Below are 23,774 nucleotides of genomic sequence, written 5' to 3'. Positions count from 1 at the left end.
CGCAACGCAAAATTGCAGATAGGGGATTTTAAAACAACTGTTTGGTTTTATTGGCATACGTCTAAAACCAAGTGTGCATCGAATTATTCGAAGGGTGGATAAGATGCTCTCAACATGTTCTGATACATTTATTGTTATGTGCCCAGCTGTATTATCTCATGAAATAAAGGATAATCACTATTTCAAACCTGACAAAACTTAAACGATGCAATAATAGAGTAGAAATTGCTGAGAAAGTCGTTTATGTGTACCTTTGATGTATTTTTCATGTATACATACTCAGAGACTTCTCACATGCAAAATATTTTTTTCTTAAATATTTCATGAAGTTTGCGTTGACCAGGAAAAGAAAAGAAAACGTAACACAAGCTTATCTCTTTGCTTCTTTCATGAGTAACTCTGGAAACAGTAAACCAGCTGAGAGGAGTCGAGGCGTGCAGCGTTGTTACTGCGGCGTGCGTGTAATTCTGTGATGGGAGATCAAGATGTATGTGTATTTGTGTGTGTGTGTGTGTGTGTGTGTGTGTGTGTGTGTGTGTGTGTGTTTCATCCTAACAATATTTGATGAAAGCATTGTTTTCTTTAATGCCCTTAGCTTGGAAATATGCTTTATGTGTGTAGACATGCATGTATTTGTGTATGTTGCAAGACAGTGAGAGTAGTAGTAGTAGTAGTAGTAGTAGTACATAATGAAGGGAGCGGGAGGAGTGGATCGCGTGTGGACTGGACTCTGGCAGATGTGGAGTCTCCGCTCCTCCTCCACATTCACCGTCTGTTGTAATCCACAAGGAGTTGTCCATCCTCGTGTCCCTCTAGCGTCCATACCCACCTCCTCCACCACCACCACCACCACCACCAAATCCACCACCGAATCCTCCACCAAATCCTCCTCCTCCACCACCAAAGCCTCCACCTGATCCACCACCGAATCCTCCACCACCTGCTCCTCCACCTGATCCACCTCCTGCTCCTCCACCTCCTGCACCTGCTCCACTACCAGCTCCTCCACCAGCTCCTACACCTGATCCACCTCCTGCTCCTCCACCAAATCCTGCACCTGATCCACCTCCTGCTCCACTACCAGCTCCTCCACCAGCTCCTCCACCTGATCCACCTCCTGCTCCTCCACCAAATCCTGCACCTGATCCACCTCCTGCTCCACTACCAGCTCCTCCACCAGCTCCTCCACCTGATCCACCTCCTGCTCCTCCACCAAATCCTGCACCTGATCCACCTCCTGCTCCACTACCAGCTCCTCCACCAGCTCCTCCACCTGATCCACCTCCTGCTTCTCCACCAAATCCTCCATCTGATCCACCTCCTGCTCCTCCACCAAATCCTCCACCTGCTCCACCGCCAGCTCCTCCACCTGATCCACCTCCTACACCACCTCCTGCTCCTCCACCTGATCCACTACCTGCTCCACCTCCAGCTCCTCCACCTCCACCAAACCCTCCACCTGATCCACTACCTGCTCCACCTGCTCCTCCACCTGATCCACCACCTCCTCCACCTGATCCACCCCCTACTCCACCTCCTGCTCCTCCACCTGATCCCCCACCTAATCCACCACCCGCTCCACCTCCTGCTCCTCCACCCGATCCCCCACCCACTCCACCTCCACCTCCAGCTCCTCCACCTGACCCACCACTTCCTCCTCCACCTGATCCACCTCCAAATCCTCCACCTGATCCACCTCCAGCTCCTCCGCCTGCTCCTCCACCTGATCCGCCTCCACTGCTTCCTCCTCCTGATCCACCTCCAGATCCTCCACCTGATCCACCTCCAGCTCCTCCACCTGCTCCTCCACCTGATCCACCTCCTGATCCGCCTCCACTGCTTCCTCCACCTGATCCACCTCCACTTCCTCCTCCACCTGATCCACCTCCACTTCCTCCTCCACCTGATCCTCCACTTGATCCACCTCCACTTCCTCCTCCTCCTGATCCACCTCCTCCATATCCTCCTCCCGATCCACCGCCTGCTCCACCTCCTGCTCCCCCTCCTCCAAATCCTCCACCTGATCCACCTCCTCCATCTGCTCCACCACCGGTTCCACCTCCTCCACCTCCTGCTCCTCCACCTGCTCCACCTCCTGCCCCACCTCCTCCACCTGCTCCACCACATCCTCCACTATCACCACAACCACCTCCTCCTCCTCCACCTGAACCAGATCCCCACGATCCACTGCCTGATACCGACCCGCTGCCTGATCCACCGTCTGAGCCGCCAAACGATCCGCTAATGGAGCCTGACCCTGATCCTGAGTCTGATCCACTTCCTGATATCGAGCCACTGGCAGATCCACTGCCTGAGCCACCCCACGATCCACTCCCTGATGCCGACCCGCTTCCTGATCCGCTCCCCGACCCGCCCCATGATCCACTAATAGAGCCTGAGCCTGATCCAGGCCCTGATCCAGGCCCTGATCCAGGCCCTGATCCAGAGCCGCTGATCGAGGCGGATCCACTCCAGGAGCCTGAGCCGATAGGTATTCTTCTCTTGGCCTCACGCACCGTCCTGCCGCCGACCTCCTCCTCTTCCACTGTCACATCCTCCTGCGATGGCTGCCCCTCGTCCACCACCGGTTCAGACTGTGGGGAGCGGCGTCCCCTGTATCCTGAGCTACTATAGGCTGAGGCACTGCTCCACGCACTGCCGAATCCGCCGCCGCCGCTGCGACCACAGCCTCCACCTCCACAGCCTCCACCACATTCACCACTTCCGCAGCTGTCTCCTCCGTAGCTTCCTCCTCCACCACAGAGTCCTCCTGAACAGCCTCCTCCATTGTTACCTCCGAAGTCTCCTCCCCCGAAGCCACCTCCTCCGCCGAAGCCTCCACCAAAGCCTCCACCTCCAAAGCCTCCACTGCTTGCGCTGCCGTACCCTCCACTGCCACCGCTGCCGTACCCTCCACTGCCACCGCTGCCGCAGGTCGAACACCCACCGCTTCTACCAATGCTGGCGATGGCAACGGCACTGCGATGGGCCTCTCGCTTTTGTCTCAGGAGGTGCTCGGCTTCGGTGTCGTCCTCGTTGGCGTGAGGGAGAGCGGCAGAGAGGACTCCAGTCACTGACACCACCACCACCACCAGCAGGAGACAAGTCCTCCTACCCATGGCCTCCTTTTTGGGAAGACAAAAGCCAACTATTAACCAGGACCACTAACGATTATGGTCCCACATCCTAAAACTTAAGTGTTATGTGATTGTTTTGCCATCCTTCAGATTCACAGACTTAGCACTGAAGGCAGAAGTGAAGCTATCGGTACTTACAGCAGAGTTTTGTCTTCGGGAGGCCCAAGACAAGTGTACAGAGTAAGGGATGAGGGCTGTGTGTACGAGGAGCTGCCACAGCTGCTCCAGGACTGCCCTCGTCGCGGGCTACCGCCCTTTAATATCCCAACACCGTCGCTCTTGTTTGCTTGCAGCTTGCCAGTTGCACGCTGTTATGTTTAATTAAGAAGGAGGCATGAGACAGCAGGGTTGGCTGATGGTTCCTGGAAGTCACTGACAAGACGGATGTGAGACTGGATTCAGAACCTTCGTGCACCTGCACTTACCTCACGCCTCATCGAACTCCCACTCTTGTGCATTTGCCATTTTGTAATGAGAGAATGAAACATAGCTAAAAAAAAATTAAGGTTAATACCATAGGAAAAAAATCACTAGTTATGTATTATCGCAAAAATTAGTCCTGCATCGCTGCATGATGCTTCTTTACATATGCATGCATGGCCTCTGATGCTGCTCCTTGTACTGTACGCACCAGCGTTCAGATACGCTACTGATTTATTAGGTCTCCACCATGACCATCCTGGAGTATTATCAGTTAAATAACACGTCTAATTATCAACCATAAGAATTAAAGCATTACCGAAGTCTCATTCCTGTCCAGCCCAGCACCGATTTAAATGTACATTACAAGCGCATCCTTCCGGTAACGGAAGGCGGTACACCTCTCTCTGGTCACGATGCGGTAAGTCCTTGGGAATCCCTCAAGCACTCCCGTCCGTGATTTCGCAAAAGGAGCACGAAATCCGGTAATAGAAACTAAATTGTACTTGTTTATTTATTTAGTTAATATGATTCTTAGATGCGTCGGTAAGTCTGGTGGAGGGAGAGCGATGGCCGGATGAGTGGTGGAATAGGTGACGACGGAGGTGGGACAGGAGGATGGACGGAGGGGGAGGGAAGCCAGCGGGATTGGTGGTGGAAGTGGTGAGGACGATCGAGGTGGGTCAGGAGGATGGATGGAGGGGGTGAGGGAGGCCAGTGGGATGGGTGGTGGAATAGGTGAGGACGGAGGTGGGTCAGGAGGATGGGTGAAGGGGAGGGAAGCCAGCGGGATGGGTGGCGGGGGTGAGGTGAGGGCGGACGCGTCGGTCAACATTATCGGGGAGCACCACGTTTTATTTGACCAAGTGAGTCGGCCATTTGTTTTTGCTCCCTGATGATTTTTTTGTGGGTGTGGAGAACAGGATAAATCTCGGCACTCAAAGTCAGCCTATAAATGATGACCGGTGACCTTCGTCTTTTATTCAGAAACGAACACAAAATTAATTCTCCCTCTTACTTATCTGCTAAGAACGTAAATAAAGGTTGAGAGGCGGATTATTACTTCGTCTTCTCGTTACAATGTATGCTTTTTTTTTTTTTTACACGTGTCCAAACAAGACTCAAGTTGCACTGCTCGAACATTAAGACCTCGTAAGCGCTCAGACAAGCTATCTGGCAGAGTGGCGGTGGAGGGCTGCTGAGGGACGGCAGGTGTGAATTCCTCCGGCCTGCGTGAGGCTGCGCTGCGTCTCCACTTGACGTCCAACCGGTCCTAATTTTTTAAAGTTTCGCCTCGCTTTTTTTATGTCGAAAGAAGAAGGAAGTGGAGGAAAAGAAAAGTGGATCTATCACAAGTAGTTATGAACTCGATTTTTATCATTGTAAGGGAAATTTCTAATTGTTCCCGTGCGCGCCAGACCAAGGCTTCCCAGGGATCAGCTGAACCTTGCAGGGCCTCTGAGCACACAGTGACTCGCACCTTAGGTTAGTGTGAAGGTCACCTGCATTGCCTGGGACAGGAGAGGTGTGAGGTGCTGAGGACCTGCAGCACACCATAACAATATCCGGCTGGTAGTTATTACCTCGTCTCCTGTTCTTTTGTTGACGTGAATAGACAAAACAGAAAACCCTCAAGCGTGGTATTACTTTTCCTTGTCTCCATGGAAATTGTGGTAGAAGATAGCCTGAGCTACACCACTGTGACAGACAGGGAGTGAAACATTGGATTTACATTCCTTAGAGTGAATTATGTTAAGAGGGCATCCGATAAAGATTCCTCAAGTGATATAGGAAATTTAAGAAGGATTTAGCATAAGTACAATTCTCAGGATCAGTAATCTGGATAGGACAAGAAATTATGGGTTCAAGCTTCATAAAAATCTAAAAAGAGATGAGAAGGCTTTCAAACACTGGTAGATAAATGGAACAGACTCAGTAATCAGGTTGTTAGTACTGAGTCATTAGACAAATTTATGATGAGGATGAAAGGAGGAAATAGGTAGATATGTTTCATGCAGGACTGCCACATGTAGGCCTGATGGCTTCTTGCAGCATTACTTATTTTCTTAAGTTCTTATGTTTTAAAACAGAGAAAGCAATTCATAGGGCATGAGAACAAGGCTTTTGACTACCTATTTAGTAAGCTTGTATGAGTGAAGGGTTCCCCCATACATGTAATCTATACTTCATAAAAGGGCAGACAAGGCTTGTTCAGTTAACAGCTGGGAGGAAGGAAACAATCAAGATATGATGCAGAATACCTAACATCATGAAGACTGATTTAGGAAAGAACAAGATGTGGAATTTAGTTTAGAAAAAAAAAAAATGTTTTGGTATATTCAACGTAGTAAAGGGAACAGCTGAGTGCCAGTGTTGCCTGGAAGATTGTGTTATTTGTCACTGAGTAATACAAGATTTTCTGTGCCATATTCAGAAATTAAAGAGAGACCAGAAATTATGCAGGCACTGTGTGGGTCCCTGCTGAGCTGGTCATCTGGCAAATGATACAAATATGTACAGGCCAGACTCATCATAGGGCACCAAGAGATGACTATCCAGCTGTCCACCCTAGAAGCTATGTCCTATCTCATCACCTCCCAGGGCCACTCTATGTAGGATGCTTCAGCCAGCAAGACAACTGTATCTGTTCCTTACTGCAAGCAAGGACCTTGGATTGGTGCATGCATCCTTCCCTCTCCCTCCACCCCACACCATCATGGCCAAACAGCAGGTGGGCAGGAGCAACTCAGCCTTGACATAATAATATTATATGCTCCAGTCATGCCATTTCTAAGAGTAGAGGAGAATGCACCAAGGCTGCAGGTCTGGCTACTTGCCAACTTCTCTGCATCAACTTTTAACACAGACCACTACTCACTATCAGAGATAGAAGGGTTCTCTCAATGGATCCATCTGGCTCCCAGCTCAAAGCCATATGCATGCCACATCATTAATTCAGTCTCCAGACATTGGGAGATAGAAGTCAAACAGCACCCCAGTGATGATGTCAAAAGAGGAGTCACCTAGCCCTTGACTGCCAGGGAGGCCACAGGATGATGTGCCAGGATGTTTGTGGTGGCCAAGAAACCTGGTAAAGCTTGACAGACTGGATCTTCATTAGATGAATGCATGCAAGATCAGGCCACCAACACCTAGAATAAATCAATACAGAGGTTGAGGTCTGCTAACACCAACAATATCCAGTTAGAGTAGATAGGAGTGGCTGGAATTTACTCCATGCCTATGGACATCAGAATGAACCAGCACCACTGTGAACTGGGTCCAGGTTTGAGAACTCAAAAGGATAGATGCACCACATCAACTGAGGCACTTACACCAGAACCACCAGGAGGAGAGCCCTTCCCTTGAAAGGCACAAATTCAAGCCAAAATGGTCAAAGATTGTAATGTACGTAATGATTTTTTTTTTCTTTTTTTTTTTTTTTTTACATATATGATCAGGATGTTTAGGCTCTTGCCAGGGACTGTTAATTGCCACAATAGCAATGTTATATTGTCACTGCTACCTTAGGGTGTTGTTACAGGAGTTTTGGCCTCTTTGGCAGTTCCTGGATAATGATTAGTCTTCCTGCCTGCTCTGAGGCCACCTGGCTGCTAAGCTGGATATTTGTGGGATTGCAGCAAAGTGGGACATTTGTGGGATAGTGTTGCTGACAGCCAGGCCTTTACCTCATCTCTTACAGCACAGCACATTTTCAACATTAAGGACAGCATTCTTCTACAATATACCTACAATCAGGTTCTGCTTTATTTCTGAACATCCCTACCACAGCATTTTTGACAGCTGTCACACACCATTATATGATTCACATTCAGTATCCATATGGGTCAGTGATGTAGTTTCTTTGTCTGTGATTCCTTCTTTTGCTTGATTACCTTCAGGCCATCTGTGAGTAATAAATCAAATATACATTTCAGCACTGGAGAACTTTTATTACTATTTTTATAATGGCATATAAAAATACGACTCCATCTTTCTAATGGTGCGGGGTGAAGGTTCATAGTCTGCTGGGATTGCACAAATTACATCCATGGACACCATGAGGGCAGGAAAAAAAATCAGGAACATAATAAATATAGAAACAAATGAACAAATAATATAGAAATATAAAATAAGATGCTTTTTCTATGAAAACTGTTAAATATATATTTCAGGAAACAATGACATGCTTTCATTCACTTTGTTTAGCTCTTCTGGAGTAAATAGTAAGTAAAAAAAATAGATACAAATTTAGAAATAAATAATATAAAAATACATTCTAAATTTTTTGGAATGAAAAGCTGAAGGCAAAAACACTTTTAATGTTTTTTTTTTTAAGATTTTGCTTTTATGATAAAAAATTAATTAAGAAAATAATTACTAAGCTTTCCTTCAGCTCTGTAACAGACAGAGCAAAATATCACATACTGATAAGGAATTTCATCTTAATTTCAGAAATATGTGACACGTCTTCTATCAAAACCCACTGGAACTGTCACATCCCTTTTTTGCAGATTAAGGAGCCTCTTAAGTTTTGCTGGCCCAAATGAGGAGACTGGCAGCAGTGACAGGATACAGACTGTTCACAATGGAAAACTACAACATCTCTGACTTTTCTTGAGGCAGTGTACAGCTTTTAAAGTGTGTGTGTGTGTGTGTGTGTGTGTGTGTGTGTGTGTGTGTGTGTGTGTGTGTGTGTGTGTGTGTGTGTGTGTGTGTGTGTGTGTGTGTGTGTAAGCTTTCATGTGCACACATAACACATCAAGAGCTCTCAATACTGAGGTATTCTACATTTATCTTATTCCTCAATCATCTACAGCTAGGCTGACAAGCCTCTTGATGACATGGCTTTTGTGACTGTACTCTACTTGTGCTGCAGACTGACTGACTGAATAACACTGAAGTAAAACATGAGGGATGGTGATGGTTGACTGACTAACACTGCAGTGGAAAAGAAAAGTACAGCATTCCACAATGGAAACAAAAAGAGGCAGGTGTCAGTAAATTTGAGTGTGTTCAAGTGGTCTGTCTTCTCAATTCTTACTTGGACAGGGAAAGTGATCTCTGCTGTAACCATCTGGTCAGGCTAAGATTATGTTTAGCTATAATGAAACATAGAGAGACAACATACATGTGTGGAGGACATGACAGTCAGTTCACCTCTTGTGAGGAAGAGGCTTCTATAATATATATAGCATCAGGAAAAATATAAAAGGAAAAGCATGTTGCACTAACTTCACCACCAACTCCAACACCCAACAACACCACCACTCTCTGGCAAAAAGAAAAACTTACAAGATATAATAAAAAAAATCTGATATGGATAGACCTGTTCTATTTGGTGTAAAAAGCTAAGTAGAAGTAGTAGTGAAAAGAAGACATTCTTAAGACTAGACACTCTCTTCCATTCCCAACAGTGATGGTGGGACAAGAAGTGCTGCAAGACTCAGGACTCAGGACTCAGGAGGTGCGAGGGGTCTCACTGGGGGTCTTGGTGGCCTCCCCCCGGCCCTCCACATGTGCCAGAAGGTCTCGCAGGTTCGTGACCTCCCCCATGAGGTCATTGATCTGCGTGCGCTGGGATTCAATGATGGCTTCCTGCTCCTTCACCTGCAGTGGCAAAGGAAAAAATTTTAGAATAAGTACAGAGTCAGTGATGAGGAGAATGTCTGAGTAGCAAGACAAGATGGTCACCATACTACAGGAATGCCAATCATGAACTCAAGAACTGACTGATATGAGTTTAATGAGCTGTAGGACCTGCTCATATTTCATTCTTACCAAGTCTTGACTCATTTTCACCTCACACAATTTCGTGTTAAGGAGAACTGCAGCAATTAGGCGACTGAACTAAAACCTGCATTAACCAAATCCTGTCTGCATGTGGAATCGTTCATGACCTGTTAACACGGCACCACAGAAAGAACAAGATGCTATTCAAGACTTCACATGCATCCTTTGCCCTTTTTATACATATTTTTTTGCCCTTGGGCAGTACTTCTTACACACAAAAAAATAATATATAAAATAAAATTAAATCAAATAAAAGTAAATAAATAAATTTCACTATATATAATGCCACCATTTTACAGTAACTCCTTATGAACATAACACATCAGAGGCAGCATCTATCAAGCCTTATAAGTTCCAACAAGTGGTGTCCTGCATATGAAGTCGCACAACACTTGAAGACTAAAACAGCCATATAGGGAAGAAATGAGCATAATCTAACTTATCAGATAAAACTCTGTTTTTCTCAGCTAGTCACCTTTTCCTCCAGCATGTGGCAGTGTTGGATGGAGGGAGTGAAGGAGCCTAGGGTCTTCTTGATGTGGCCAAGGGCATCCGACGGCCTCTCCTGCTCTTCATACAGCTGCACCAATGCATCAGTGAGTGCAGACATCACTCCTGTCTTCTCGATGTAAGTGCGGAACTTCTCACGTTCAGAATCCATGCTCTGCAAAAGGGTTAGAGGTTCTTTTCTCTAACTGATCAACTAATCAGTTAGTGAAATATACCTATACATGTGTTTTTACCATTTTTTTAATGATCTCAGCCTCTAACACCAGTAGGCACATGATGTAACTCCTCTTCTTTTTTTTCTATGTAACAGGGTCTCTAGCAACAAAAACGCAGAAAAAATTGCCTAATGAAAGTGCCAGTCCCCAGAGAGTAGAGACAAAAGAACTATCCAAAATTACTGAAGTGTCTTGAAGTCTCCCAATGAGGCTTAGGTGGTCAGCCTCTTAGAGTTACACTTAGTTGTTTAACCCCTGCCTAAGGTGATGAAGGCAGATTTTTGACAGATGCCTTTACAGAGCCTCAAGCCATCCTGAAGAACTCTCCAATGGATATGTTCTATTCATTTATACCTGACACCTCTTCCTGACAACTAGCTAGATGTATTCAAAGACAGATGACACACACTATACATTTGTACCATAAGATCATCAGATAATGTTGTTTCTAGTCTTTACAGAATCTACTTCAATGCCTCTTCTTTTAAAATCTCTTGAAGGAGCAATATAGTAAGTGTGTGTGTGTGTGTGTGTGTGTGTGTGTGTGTGTGTGTGTGTGTGTGTGTGTGTGTGTGTGTGTGTGTGTGTGTGTGTGTGTGTTAGTTATAGTAAAATAATATAGGACAGGAAGTACATTTGTGTTCTCTTGTCCCTATATCTATGTTATTTGGTCTTCTCAAAAAATGTATGCTCCTCACTTCAATAGCTTCTACTGTGTGTGTGTGTGTGTGTGTGTGTGTGTGTGTGTGTGTGTGTGTGTGTGTGTGTGTGTGTGTGTGTGTGTGTGTGTGTGTGTGTGTAACAGTAATAATAATAATAATAATAATAATAATAATAATAATAATAATAATAATAATAATAATAATAATAATAATCATTGGTTTATCTTGTAGCCTTATAGCTGAAAGTTCACATTATATACATACTAACTTGTATATTAACATACATACTATCTTAAGTATATATTAACCATATGGAAGTGTCTTAAAATTTGATACTGTGTGTGTGTGTGTGTGTGTGTGTGTGTGTGTGTGTGTGTGTGTGTGTGTGTGTGTGTGTGTGTGTGTGTGTGTGTGTGTGTGTGTGTGTGTGTGTGTGCCTCGTATCTGTCCATGCTGGTTACCTTGGCAGCAACATGGTCATCAGAAGGCAAACATTGCTCTCCGGGTAATTGACAAGTGTGGCACTCTGGAACCACACGTATGAATCTTACCCGTCTGTTGGCAACATCAGTTCATGACATTCTCAACACTCAAACTGTTAGCATACTGTAGCTATAGTCATGGTCACCAGGGACTGAAGGTTGTAGCATCGTACTCATTACGTTCCGCTTCCTATTAAGGTTTACAGTTAGATTAAGTTAGTGTCCTTAAGGAAGGGTCCAAGACGGGGCAAAAACCCTTATTTAGGTCAGGTTGGGTTAGGTTAGTATCCTTAAGGGAGAGTTGAAGGGGGTAAGGGCAAAGCACCATTCCAGGTTAGGTTAGTGTATTTAAGGTGGGAGGTCCTTTGCCCCCTGGTTAGGTTAGGTTAGTGTCCTTAAGTGGGGGGTCCAGTAGAGGCAAAGACTTCCCCTGGATTGGTTAGGTTAGGTAAAATTAGGTTAGGCTAGAAATATCACCAGTTTTCAAAATATGGCATATCATCCTTACTTTTTTTTTTTATCATGAATGTCCAAATTTGGCCTCCCTCATCCTAAAACACGGCTTTTCCACCAGGTCCATAAGCATGCTTGTCCTGGAGAGGGACGGCAATGGCATGAATAAGGCGCCGCTATTGATAACTTAATTTAATTTCACTGCTAATCTCTTTATTTTGTCATCAAGATTTGAAAAAGCGTCAAATTTTGCCAAGAAATGAAGTCTGTGCCCGGTAATTGATAAACTAAGGTCCAAATTTTGTGAAGCCCTTCACTGTTACGTGGCCGAGACTGAAGCACGGCTATCAGCTTGACATCCTCGGCCGAGACTGAATTTTGTACTTCCCTGACTGCCACGTAGTCTCTTAACAGTCAAGTAGCACGATGATAGCAGCACAACGTTCAGGACACTTACATATTAACCCTAACACCACGCAGATCTTCAATGACCCGGACAGGATGCGCCTTGCCCGGATTACAACCTTTTTGAATAAGAGCAACTATGGACCACCTCACCAACTACTCTACACTTCTCTGTAACTTGAATCACTGGCTACTACCACCACCATCACTACTCTTACTCTACATTTACTATTACCACTACTACTGGTACTGATAAGGCAGAAGGAGGTAGAGGACGGGCGGAACGAACCTTGATGCTACTCGTCCTGTCCATGCTGGCGGTGGTGCTGTGTTGTGATGGGACGACCAATCAGGGATCCGCTGCCTAAAAAATACTGTTAATAGTAAAACCAAGACCTAACTAATGAGAAAAAATAACTAGAATCACTAATTTAAGCATCACATAGTAATTCGATGTATCTTCCTCTTTCTAAACGCTATTTTTCATCTCTTTCCCTTCATGTTTTCTCATCCTCTTCTTTTCTGCATAAAAAAGAATAATTAATGGTGTTGTTTGAGGATTATGTATCCAAAATATGTTGTGAAGGAAGAAAACTACTATCTGAAACTCTGTGATAGTGTACTACGGGATTAGATATCTAGAAATAATATACAGCTAGATAAAAACATAATAGGAGGCAGCTCAAATCCACAGTACAGTTGAACATGGGATTTTTTTTGTGTTATTGGATTATTAAAGAGTGCATGAGGTGCGGAAAAATACTTATGATTCAAATAACCGTTAACTACTAATAGCATTTTTTTTTTCTATTTTTATTTATTTATTTATTTTTTTCTACAAAGCAAAAAAAATAAATAAATAAATCACCCGATTCATATTGTCCAATAAACGATGGATAGATTGGGTATCGGTATCTACATACAATTCCAGGAAGAATATAAAATATAACTGGCAGTTTAAATAGTGAGTGGTTTTGCAAGTGGGGGAATTTTAAGAAATAATAGCTTTACAAGTCAACAGCACAATTGTATATGATATGGAGCACAATATGCATAAAGAAAAATTAAATAAAACATGAAAAGGTATGAAAAGACACGAAAAAGATGTGACAAAAACGACAGCATTATAGTCGTTATGGCAACCTTTTAACAGCTGATGGAGGTAAACAAACGAGCAACCCAAGCTCAGAGCTGAGACGCGGAACCAAGGAAACTAAAACATAGACTTCCTTTAAGCTTCCTTGCGGTGAACTGTTCTGTACTGCTGCCTCAGGTCAGAGTTATCTCAGGCAAGAATTCCGATCGCGAGTTTGCGAGGATGTTTGTTAAAGGCAGTCACACAGCTTGGAGTACATAAGGGATAGCAGAGACCACGCCATGGCCCTTCAAACACCAGACATCCCCGTGAAGAAGCTTCCCCACCACGAGCAACTAGAGTTGTGCGTCACCCGAGCCCGGTACAGGCAGGGGCGGAAGCTGACTGCTGTGCGCGTCTACACTGTCAACGATGAGTCTAAGTACCTTATCGTCAACGGTGTCCCGGCCATCAAAATCTGCCAGGAGATAGAAATGTTGTGCCAGCGTTACGGTGATCTCGAGTACATACACTTGCTGCCAGAGTACCCCCATGAGGACTACGTGGAAGTTTATTTAATCAAGTACAGATGGCTAAAAAACGCCAGATTCGCAAAAAGACAGCTGGATGGGAAGTCTTTCTACGGCCAAGTCCTCCATGTGTGCTATGCCCCTGAACTGGAGACTGTGGAGGAGACGAGAGAGAAGCTGCAGGAGAGGCGGAAGAGTGTAGCAGCTCTCACAAGGCACCAGCAAGATCCTGTTGCTGTGAGCCACGTCCGGAAGAGAAGACTGATGCCACCCACAGCCATGCGATACATGAACCAACTCAGGCCAGACCTTAGGCAGGAAAACATGGACAGACTCCATCCTCGAGTGGAGGATTCCCACCTGACCAACAGTGGGGAATGTTCTGAGGGAAAGGGTGACAGTGGTGCAGCCTCAGGGGACAAATCACACACTAGTCAGGTTTGCTCAGAGAATCTTTCAGATGAAACTGCTACTGCCACATCTGTGAGTAATGCAAATCTGAACAATGGTAGTGAAAAGAGAACTTCCGAACCATGCAATGTAAGCCAAGATGTGTGTGGGAATATTGATAGGAGAGACAAAAGATCTATTGAAACATGTATGACAACTAAGAAAAAAATTAAGCTTTTTGGAAACAAAAACTTACTGTCATATAAGCAAGAATAATGTACAGTGTGTATTATCTTATGAATGTAAAAAAAATAAGTAAAATTTTTAATTTAATATTATTCTAATTTGAAAAAGTTGTTATTCCAGCATTATTTTGTGTTATTAACCAGAATATCACACTCTAGTGAGTCATGTCAGGAAAATGAATGAATGAAGCCAGGCTAGAGGCAAAAGTGATATGAGAAAATAATTTATTCAAAACTCATTATCAGACTATAGGATTCATCTGCAGAACAGATGAATCCCCCAGCAGTCAAGCAGATTACACCACACATCTATCTCACCATGATGGACAGTCACTTAAGTTCACAGCTTACATTCTTTATACATTTTCTGCTGCATGAGGAGAGCCCAAATTCTCTTCACTGAGTAAGGAATTTGAACCCAAGACCTCTTAAGTTGTGTGAGACAAGCACCCTGTCCAATACACATGTGGGCATCACCTACTCAAAGGTGATCTGAAGAAGACAGCACAAAGTTAGCTGAGCTCAAATCCACTTTACAAGTAGGTTAATGTGCATACATACACACAATTCCTCATTCTAAAAATATTAATTTCTTATTCACATCTTTCACTCATTCCTCTACTTTATCAATCCTTTCAATAACTTCTGTCCTGAAATTACATTAATGAACCTGCAAGTAATCTCATCCCTATGTATAATTGTATCCTCATTCAGTTCAACAGAATTGTGGAAGAGGTAGATTTTTCTTTGTCCTCAAGAGATTTTGTAACATAAAGCATGAACACTGTGTGGGAATTGCAACTAACAATTTCTCAAAAAAAGAAAAAGATGATTTTAAGATTGCTAAATATATTGAGCTACATCTCCATGATGAACAAACAAACAAGTACAGACTTAAAAATATGTAGGAGAGACACAACTACTTCAAATGCTTGAGAAACAATACTGAATGAAAAATAAATAATAATAAAAATAATTTTAAAACAAAGCTCCTAGAAACTGAATTTGATCAAATGACAAATTTTTACTTTGAGGAAACACTGCTGGCATTTTCTCTGCAGAGAGAGAGAGAGAGAGAGAGAGAGAGAGAGAGAGAGAGAGAGAGAGAGAGAGAATGAAGCCCTCCTTGCCAATCCAGAGCTCAGAAATTGAATGCAAAACTGTTCCTTCATAATTCAGTCCATCAATATCCAAACTGTCATTTCATATTTGTTCCTTCTTTGAAATTACATAAAATTTGTAATGCCAGATTTAACACAACAAACACATTAATAAAGCTCCTTGTACAATCACAACAGAATTAATACAAGTGGACATGAATTACTTGTTGTGTGTCACAAAAAATAAACAAATAGATAAACAAAAGCTTGGTCTAAAAATTATCTTGCTTGAAATGTAAAAAATATATAGTAAAATATACTTTGCTTAGAAAGATTCCCTATTTACATATGGTTCAGTTACATACACATAAAATAGTGTCTATACAGCATGAGATATGAACTTCAGCACAAATGAGAAAGTGACTGAAAATATATACAATGGCTTGTGGAATGACTTATAGAAGAGCTAACACAGTCTGTAATATCTATTTGTGTATTTTCATAAAGCTCTGTCCTTGGTCCATGAAAAAGTAGCTCCCTGCACAGGCTCTGTACAGTCACTTCCAGTGCTGATAAATAAATGTATTCAGTAAGATAAAGAAATAAAACAAAACAAGAATAAAAGGCCTTATAATGCATCATCCAGTATTACTGATGTTTGCAACTTAAGCATTAAAAATTGCATGAAATCCTCAGTATCACTGGCATTTAAAAGTTACTTGTAAATATGAAAATATAGTTAATCTTCATGGTAGACTATTATTGCATGAGTAAAGTAACTAAAAACAGAATGACATTCAATATGTGTTCATATATATATATATATATATATATATATATATATATATATATATATATATATATATATATATATATATATATATATATACCTGCCAAACATTCTGGTTTGCGTTTAAACATACATAAAAATCTACAAAAGTATGAACATGTCCTTCATAATAGATGAGAAAAAAAATTGCTTCTGAAAATTATATTTGTCTCATTATCTATCAATAAATGAGAAGAGATCCCCCTCAGAGAGGCTAGTCAGGACAAGACACCTGCACTACAATCATATGGTACTGGATCTTTGTAAACAATCTCTCAAAAAAAATAATAAAATAAAATAAAATAAATAAAGTTTTAAATGCAAATTAGTTTGCAGGTTTCTGTACAAATATTACATCACAGTAGCTTTAATTTCAATAGTAATACAGATTGTAATAAATCTAAAGTTGTGACCAATGGGTTCTACTTCAAGTAAGTACTTCTTGTCACTCAATACTGGCTTATTCATCTTCACACTATCAAACTAAGATTCATAAAATTACATTTTTTTTTTTTTTTTTTTTTTTTTTTTGTTTCCTGATAATATATGCATTGTGCTTAAGTCCAGGATATTTCTTCCCAGAAGTTTATTAAATGAAACAATAAAGAAAAAAAATTGACAAGCAGCCAGCACCAAACAAATTCAACCTAAAGTTCTACATATCAACCTGTTCATTCCAAGGATATTACTTGTTTAAAGGTTCAACTTTGTGAAAGAAAATAAATAAATAATTAATAAAAATACATTTAGGCAAGTCTAGAATACATGTCACCAACCAATCAATACATCCGTACACCACAGTGACATGCCCCACTAGTAGAGTTACCAAGAAGCCACCCACCCAAATACACACTCTCATTGTCAGTCACACACACACACACACACACACACACACACACACACAAGTATCAAATCACATCTATTTATTATATACTAGTCTATTCATATGACACTAAGTGCCCATACAGCTTATGTTTTGAGCTAAAAGGATACAGATGAGGAGCTAAAATAATTTTTGTGGTACTACCAAGGCACATTCTACAAAGGCTAAGAGTAGTGATAGCACCGGTGTGTAATTAATCTGTCCTTGAGATGCATCTTGATTATTAAAAGAAAAGGCTAAGAAATAAATCACTGAGCAGATTCATCAGCAGCAGGATTTGTGATTGGTTCCTTACTCCACCCTCCTGCTCCATCCAGGGTAAGCAGGGTGGTGTGGTACTTGAAAAGTGAGTGCCTGTGGCCCACACTGACCAGAGTGATGTTACGTGCCAAGCAGGCATTGTACACCTGTTCCTCAACATCCAAGCTCAAAGCACTGGTAGCCTCATCTAGAAGAGCAAACTGTGGGCAGTGGTACAGCAGCCGAAGAAAAGACACTCGCTGCATTTCCCCGGGTGACAGCGCATCATTCCTGCCACACAGAAATACTTAGTCTCTGACCTTCACCTTTATGCTTCCCAAATTATTCCTTAGTACTTACAAATATATACACACACACACACACACTGAGAGAGAGAGAGAGAGAGAGAGAGAGAGAGAGAGAGAGAGAGAGAGAGAGAGAGAGAGAGAGAGAGAGAGAGAGAGAGAGAGAGAGAGAGAGAGAGAGAGAGAGAGAGAGAGAGAGAGAGAGAGAGAGAGAGAGAGAGAGAGAGAGAGAGAGAGAGAGAGAGAGAGAGATTATGCAGTTCAAATATTCCTTTTAAAAAAAGTTCAAAGAATATGTACTATGACAAATTCAAGGATATAAACTCAGAAACTAAAAGAGCTCATTAGCTTAAGGCAAGAAATCCTCACCAGTTCCAGTTAGGGTCAGTGTAAAGGTCTCCTGTACGACTGAGGAGTCCCTGCAGATGGAGCGTGTTTAACAGCTCTGTAATCTCATCACAGGCTTCCCTTGTCAAGGGGTGATGTGGATCCAGCCTCAGTGGGTAAATCACCTGATGGAAAATATATGAAGAAGTCTTTTAGTAATTCATACACACACTAAAGGTAGATCACCTGATGAATAATATATCAGGAGTTTCTCTAATCTATACATAATCCATTAATCAACTGACATCCAGATGTCACATATCATTCATAGATTTTCAACCTGCACATCACATATTATGGCACATTCATATTATTACATCTATATCAACAGTCCTTCATATAAGTTTAATTCCATACATATGAAATTAATCCTTTCAGTATGTGTGTGGAATCATGTTAGTTCTATAAGCACAATACTGCCCCATTAACTTCTCTGGTGGACATTGTTTCACAGCATCAGACTATTTCTTCAATCAATGCACTGTATCTTTAGCAAATAAGAAACCTGTTAATGCTTGTCCATCTCTATGCATTATCCTGTTGATAGTGGGCCAATCACTTACCTGCTCTATCAAAGAGCCATTGGTGAGGAGAGGCTTCTGTGGCAGGAAGAGAACAGTCTTGGGTCCAGGAGGGAAATCATGGGCCACTGTTCCCCGAGTGGCTGGCCACAGACCCCGCAACACACGCAGCACACTGGACTTGCCTGAGGAGCTGGGGCCCATGATGAGTAGATTCTCTCCCCTCACAACATCCAGGTGCAGGTCTGACCAGAGGACGAAAGAATACAAGGGTGCTAATCATTCCTTCCTATTTGATTAAAATATTGTACACCACAAGACAAAATTCCCCAATATAACATAAAATTCTCCGATAATTGTAAAGTAGTCACTCAATGAGCTATTTATCCATCTATACATGAATATTTTTATAGACCAGGTTTGTATAGCTACATTTATTTGCAATTACTAAATCTACATTCAATTAATTTTTAACCTCATATAGAAAAGTATACCAAATGCAGCAAATGATAAAAATGTAAAGAAAGGAAAGAAATGAAGATGCTGAGTGTGTATGCAAGACAACTACAAAATGGGGAGACAAAGTATCAGAATACTTGAAAAAAGATGGGAGAGGTAGTAGACTGAAAGGGATGGAGTGTGCAAATTTAGAGTATATGGACAAGAGCAAGAGGAAACTCTTTTCATAGCTACCCATTCTTGAGACAAAAAAATAGGTATCAGGATTGATTACATTTGTAAATTATAAACTACAATGAAAAATTGTTCTTAATAATCTTTTGCCCTTGATTTTCTGATGTATTCTATAATGTAGCTTGACACAGAATGAAGGCTTAATATATGGTTCTCAATACTCACTAGTCACAAGAAGCTGACTGGACCCTGGAGGACAGATATCAACATCACGCAGGATGAAGGCAACACTCAGCGATGTCTGATCCCCATCAATGGTGGTGACTTCACTTTCATTCTCAGAAGGTGACTCCAACAGATGCTTGCTGTGCATAACAGAGATGATATCTTTCTGCACATTAAACTGAGCAGTAATAAATACAAATTCTTGTGGTATCTAGGCATCATGTTACCATAATTTGAAGGTAGTCATGGCCTCTAAACAGTTTTTATCCATAGATTGGACAAAAACTAATCTATCAAGTTAATAATTCCAGTATATCTTTGTTTGGAAAGCATATGAGGTAAGAGCATGATCTGCCTACTCAGAAAATAATTACACAGTATCTCCTGACTTAACAGGTTTCATAAGAACAAGCTATGTAGATCAAAGTGGTGCCTCACCTTGCCTCACTGGAGGAGTTGCAGCCTGGATGGCGGCGCATGTTGTGGATGATGTTAGTGAAGGAGGAACATGCCTGTGAAAAGATATGGCACAGTTAAGAATATTTTATCCAAAATTCCAAAATCAGAAAGTTTTTAATGGGGTCATAACACATCACTGCAAAAAAAAAAAAAAAAAGACCAATTGTAAACCCATCAGCATGCCCATAAACCAAAGCTCCAATGCTCAATTTACTACCATGGAAGGTATCAAAAAGGGGCAAATTATCATCCATGGCAACTCTGTCAGGCACAGTGGGAGGAGATGTCCCCCATGCTTCCCTGCTTATTTCCCCCTTACCACGACCTTATCATTTCTTCACTAACATTTAATACTTCTTACACTATAATGAGTCCCAGCAAGCTTAACAACGAAGAAAAGAGTGTTGTGATGGCATTTGTTCAAGAGGGAATCAGTAATTATCAGACTGAAAGGAAGATCAGAAGCAGCTGTCATTTGGATAGTGAAGGCTGTACTAGCACTTGGAACAGCTGTCACTCCCTGTTGCCCTGCAGCTCACAAGCCTCTTCTGACCGAGAGAAAGAGGGCGTAGCAACTCACTTTTCACAAGGCATACAGCTTACTATTCCTGTATCTGTCTTCCTTTATTGCCCAACACCTTTCTTTCTCTCAAGAGTGGCAATTGTTTCCAGCACCAGTGCAGCCTTTGCCACCTGCATCATGGCTGTCTCTGATCTTCCTACCTTCCTTCCAGTCTCTCAAACAAAGGCCATAAAACACTCTTCTCTTTGTTATTAAGCTTGCTAGGACCCATTATAATATAAGGGGAATGAAATGTGAGTGATGAAATGAAAAGATAGCAGCAAGGGGGAAATGGGCAAGGGAGCACAGGAGAGACAACTTCCTCCACTGTGCCCAACAGTCTAAAATCTAGATTCTCACTCTCAGTGATTAAAAAACTGAGCACAGCATCTTCAGGGCATGTGGGTTGCCATATGTGACAATTTGCCACTGTTTGATATCTCCCACTACTGTAAATTGAGCACTGAAGCTTTATTCTGTGGGTATGCTGTCATATTTACACTTCAATATTTTCTGTGGCCATTGTAAAACTACATTCAGGATATATGTACAAACTATACTGTGAAATGTGTATGGATATCGTGTTTAAACTTGGATGCCATCCCCAAGCTGTCTCATTTTTATAAATCCAAATAAAAATATTCTAAAAACTGGAAAAAATTCAAAACCTGCAATACTTTTGGTCCCAGGAATTTCAGATGAGAGATTCTCAATTGTACAAGGGTCTTAATTTTCCTCAGGAGGTACTACTCTAATGGCCTCAAAGAGCATTACAAAATACCCTACAATTAGTGAAAACATGATCAAAGATACATAAGTGTGCTCAGTTTGGTGTCTGTTCTTTTCAAAATCAACTCTGGGTTTTTCACTTAGGTAAATGGAATCTGTAGATTACATACTCTGGCAATGATATTAAATATTCTTCACCTAAAACTTCTTTATGTACTGCTACAATATAGAAACAAAAGCAAGGTAATGCATATCTAGTAACTGTATCATAACTATTGCTTGATATATTGCATAAATTAGTAAATACAGCAAAACATAGTTTTGAGGTATGGGGTTTTAAAGTTTAACAAAAGTGCTGTTTCATTATAAATCATACTTTATAAACATGTTATATAATTAACTTAATCCAACTTATGATGAAAAGACACTCTTGTGAAACTTTAAAGCCTTATAACTCAAAACTATACTTTAGCACACTTGCCACTATGGCTCTAGATGTCTCATATGAGAATATGAAGAGGCCTTTTCTTTATATAACTGCAGAGCTAAAAAAAAAAAAAAAAAAAAAAAATACCACCTGTATGCTAGAGGTGTCCCAGTCACACTGCAGCTGCATCAAGTGTTCTGCCAGCTGGGCAACACGGTGGGTCACTCCAGACAGAAGCACCACCTGGTTACTGAGGTCCATCAGGGAAGTGAGACTGAACACCAGGTACATGCACACAAATGAATACTGAAACAAAACTCTGATTAGCTTGTTTCTCCTTGTTTTACACAAACAGGATTGAATATACATTTTCACACTTTCACAACATTCACATTGATCCATGACTTGCACAGTTAAGTTTGTTGACAATGGAAATCTGACCACTCACCGCACTAACGATGGGGGAAATGTCCTCATCTGCACCAAACTTCCCACCCAAAATAGGCACAGCAATTGCCAGGTAGGACACTATGGAGCCCAGGTAATCAAAAAACTTGCCTATCAGGTTCAACAATATCTGCAAGATGAAAGTATTTCTACAGTTTGAGGCTTCAACATTGTAATGCAGTACAGTACCACATTTCAATATTAAAACCAATTATTAGAGACAGATACTCATACACATACAATGATTATGGTATACAAAAAGAAAAAGAAAAGTATATATTAATGACCTACATCAGTAAGATGAAACATTGAGAGGACACAGCATAAAATCAAAGAAAGATAATGACATACTTTCAAAACAGTAATAGGTCAGTGAATGTGTTACCCAAGAAAGTGATGTACACTAGCAAAACATTACATGAAATTTAAAGAAAAATATGATGGTTTGCTCTTAAAAAGAGACATTATGAGCTTGAGTCAATCCTATAAAAATACAAATGTAAAAGCACACACACACACACACACACACACACACACACACACACACACACACACACACACAAACACACACACACACACACACACACACACACACACACACACACAGTCACACTCACTCACCTGCCTGTCAAACAAGTTCTGCTGTGCTAATATCAGCCTATCCAGAGAGTTGTTGGTCTTGAAGGATTCCACAGCACTAGATGCCTGGAAAGCGATGGACTCAGCATCCACCCGCACTTGCATGTGCTTGAAGCTGTTGGGAGAGAAAGGGACACAACCTCAGGTGGTGATGAAATGAGAACAAGACAGGTCAAGGCAAGGAAAATCCAAAGTAAAGTCAGTTATGAAAATACACCAAAACCCTTCAGCACATTTCTTGAAATTACAAAATCCATATAAAGAATTATGCATCAATGTGTGAGCTGAAGTAATGGTGTGAAAAAAAGCATTCCCTTCACTATTCCTTTGTCTTGGGAGGGCCACCAGTCAGTAAGGAGCAAACAGACAACCACTACAACTGGTAAACTCTAGAACTCCCTACCTGCTTCTGTATTTCCACCTTCCTATGACTTGAATTCCTTCAAGAGGGAAGTTTCAAGACACTTATCCTTCAATTTTTGACTACTGCTTTGGACCCTTTTATGGGACTGGCATTTCAGTGGGCATTTTTTTATTGGATTTTTGTTGCCCTTGGCCAGTGTCCCTCCAACATAAAAAAAAAAATAAGTAAATTAATTAAAAAAAAAAACCCATCACTCTCTAGTTACATTACCAGTATATTTGGGAAGTAATATTATAAACTATTAGGTACAGTCACAACACAAGTCAAGTAGTCTATTCACACTCACTTCCACTGTTTTGTGTTCTTCCTTAATCTTTAACTCTCTCATCTGCTGACAATCTCCTTACTGCTGACTACTGGTATATTCCAAGTAGATCAGAGGACTTAAGAACAAGGAAAATATTAAATACAGTGGAAGTGTAGTATGTACTATGTTATTCAACTGACCACAACTGTATCTCCCTCAGAAAGACATGAAGTGATTTAATCAAGCACTGTATGAATGGTTTAAATAGCATGGGAATGGCATGCAGTAGTTTTTAACAAGAGAGCAGTACCAGATCATGGGATGTGCAACAATACTCATCAGTACATCACAACACACACTGGGGAATGAGCTCATACAAGGTAGTTAGTATGGACAGCTT

The 23,774-nt window shown here is 41.7% G+C and overlaps 4 protein-coding genes across 9 annotated transcripts in view; 1 reads left to right on the top strand and 3 right to left on the bottom strand.

Moving 5' to 3' along the window:
* Positions 1-112: 112 nt before the first annotated feature.
* On the bottom strand, positions 113-3,473 carry LOC135099140 (uncharacterized). Its single transcript, XM_064001572.1, has 2 exons — positions 3,276-3,473; positions 113-3,125 (listed from the first exon to the last, which is right to left on the bottom strand). The coding sequence occupies exon 2, from the start codon at positions 3,117-3,119 to the stop codon at positions 813-815; it is 2,307 nt and encodes a 768-aa protein (XP_063857642.1). The 5' UTR covers positions 3,120-3,125; positions 3,276-3,473; the 3' UTR covers positions 113-812.
* Positions 3,474-7,489: 4,016 nt separating this feature from the next.
* LOC135099157 (c-Myc-binding protein-like) lies at positions 7,490-12,460 on the bottom strand. Of its 5 annotated transcripts, none has more exons than XM_064001632.1 (4): positions 12,367-12,386; positions 11,728-11,812; positions 9,826-10,014; positions 7,490-9,167 (listed from the first exon to the last, which is right to left on the bottom strand). In XM_064001632.1, the coding sequence occupies exons 3-4, from the start codon at positions 10,009-10,011 to the stop codon at positions 9,018-9,020; spliced, it is 336 nt and encodes a 111-aa protein (XP_063857702.1). In that variant the 5' UTR covers positions 10,012-10,014; positions 11,728-11,812; positions 12,367-12,386; the 3' UTR covers positions 7,490-9,017. The 5 variants fall into 5 exon arrangements, with proteins under 5 accessions (XP_063857702.1, XP_063857710.1, XP_063857689.1 ...); XM_064001640.1 differs by lacking the exon at positions 11,728-11,812 and adding an exon at positions 11,199-11,409 and having other exon boundaries at positions 12,313-12,374; XM_064001619.1 differs by lacking the exon at positions 11,728-11,812 and having other exon boundaries at positions 12,367-12,460.
* Positions 12,461-12,971: 511 nt separating this feature from the next.
* On the top strand, positions 12,972-14,440 carry LOC135099148 (RNA-binding protein 48-like). Its single transcript, XM_064001605.1, has one exon. The coding sequence runs from the start codon at positions 13,455-13,457 to the stop codon at positions 14,346-14,348; it is 894 nt and encodes a 297-aa protein (XP_063857675.1). The 5' UTR covers positions 12,972-13,454; the 3' UTR covers positions 14,349-14,440.
* A 90-nt stretch (positions 14,441-14,530) lies between these two features.
* Positions 14,531-23,774, bottom strand: part of LOC135099145 (lysosomal cobalamin transporter ABCD4-like) — a 32,491-nt gene continuing 23,247 nt past the window's right edge. For both annotated transcript variants that reach the window (XM_064001595.1, XM_064001585.1), the window contains exons 7-14: positions 22,686-22,818; positions 22,066-22,194; positions 21,768-21,923; positions 19,879-19,952; positions 19,441-19,580; positions 18,625-18,827; positions 18,044-18,186; positions 14,531-17,660 (exon numbers count right to left, since the gene is read on the bottom strand). In XM_064001595.1, the coding sequence (XP_063857665.1) occupies positions 17,378-17,660; positions 18,044-18,186; positions 18,625-18,827; positions 19,441-19,580; positions 19,879-19,952; positions 21,768-21,923; positions 22,066-22,194; positions 22,686-22,818 (1,261 nt within the window). In that variant the 3' untranslated portion in view covers positions 14,531-17,377. The remainder of the gene's footprint in view (positions 17,661-18,043; positions 18,187-18,624; positions 18,828-19,440; positions 19,581-19,878; positions 19,953-21,767; positions 21,924-22,065; positions 22,195-22,685; positions 22,819-23,774) is intronic.

This window comes from Scylla paramamosain, chromosome 4 (assembly GCF_035594125.1).
Source record: "Scylla paramamosain isolate STU-SP2022 chromosome 4, ASM3559412v1, whole genome shotgun sequence".
Taxonomy (NCBI): domain Eukaryota; kingdom Metazoa; phylum Arthropoda; class Malacostraca; order Decapoda; family Portunidae; genus Scylla; species Scylla paramamosain.
This window is presented reverse-complemented; position numbering and strand designations above follow the sequence as displayed.

Excerpts from the sequence above, each read along its gene's own strand:
- LOC135099140 (XM_064001572.1), bottom strand. The coding sequence starts at position 3,119 with ATGGGTAGGAGGACTTGTCTCCTGCTGGTGGTGGTGGTGGTGTCAGTG.
- LOC135099157 (XM_064001612.1), bottom strand. The coding sequence starts at position 12,390 with ATGGACAGGACGAGTAGCATCAAGGTTCGTTCCGCCCGTCCTCTACCT. Across the intron at positions 10,015-12,312 it reads TATCAGTACCAGTAGTAGTG|AGCATGGATTCTGAACGTGA; the intron begins GTAATAGTAAAT and ends ACCCTTTTGCAG. Across the intron at positions 9,168-9,825 it reads GCCACATGCTGGAGGAAAAG|GTGAAGGAGCAGGAAGCCAT; the intron begins GTGACTAGCTGA and ends TTGCCACTGCAG.
- LOC135099148 (XM_064001605.1), top strand. The coding sequence starts at position 13,455 with ATGGCCCTTCAAACACCAGACATCCCCGTGAAGAAGCTTCCCCACCAC.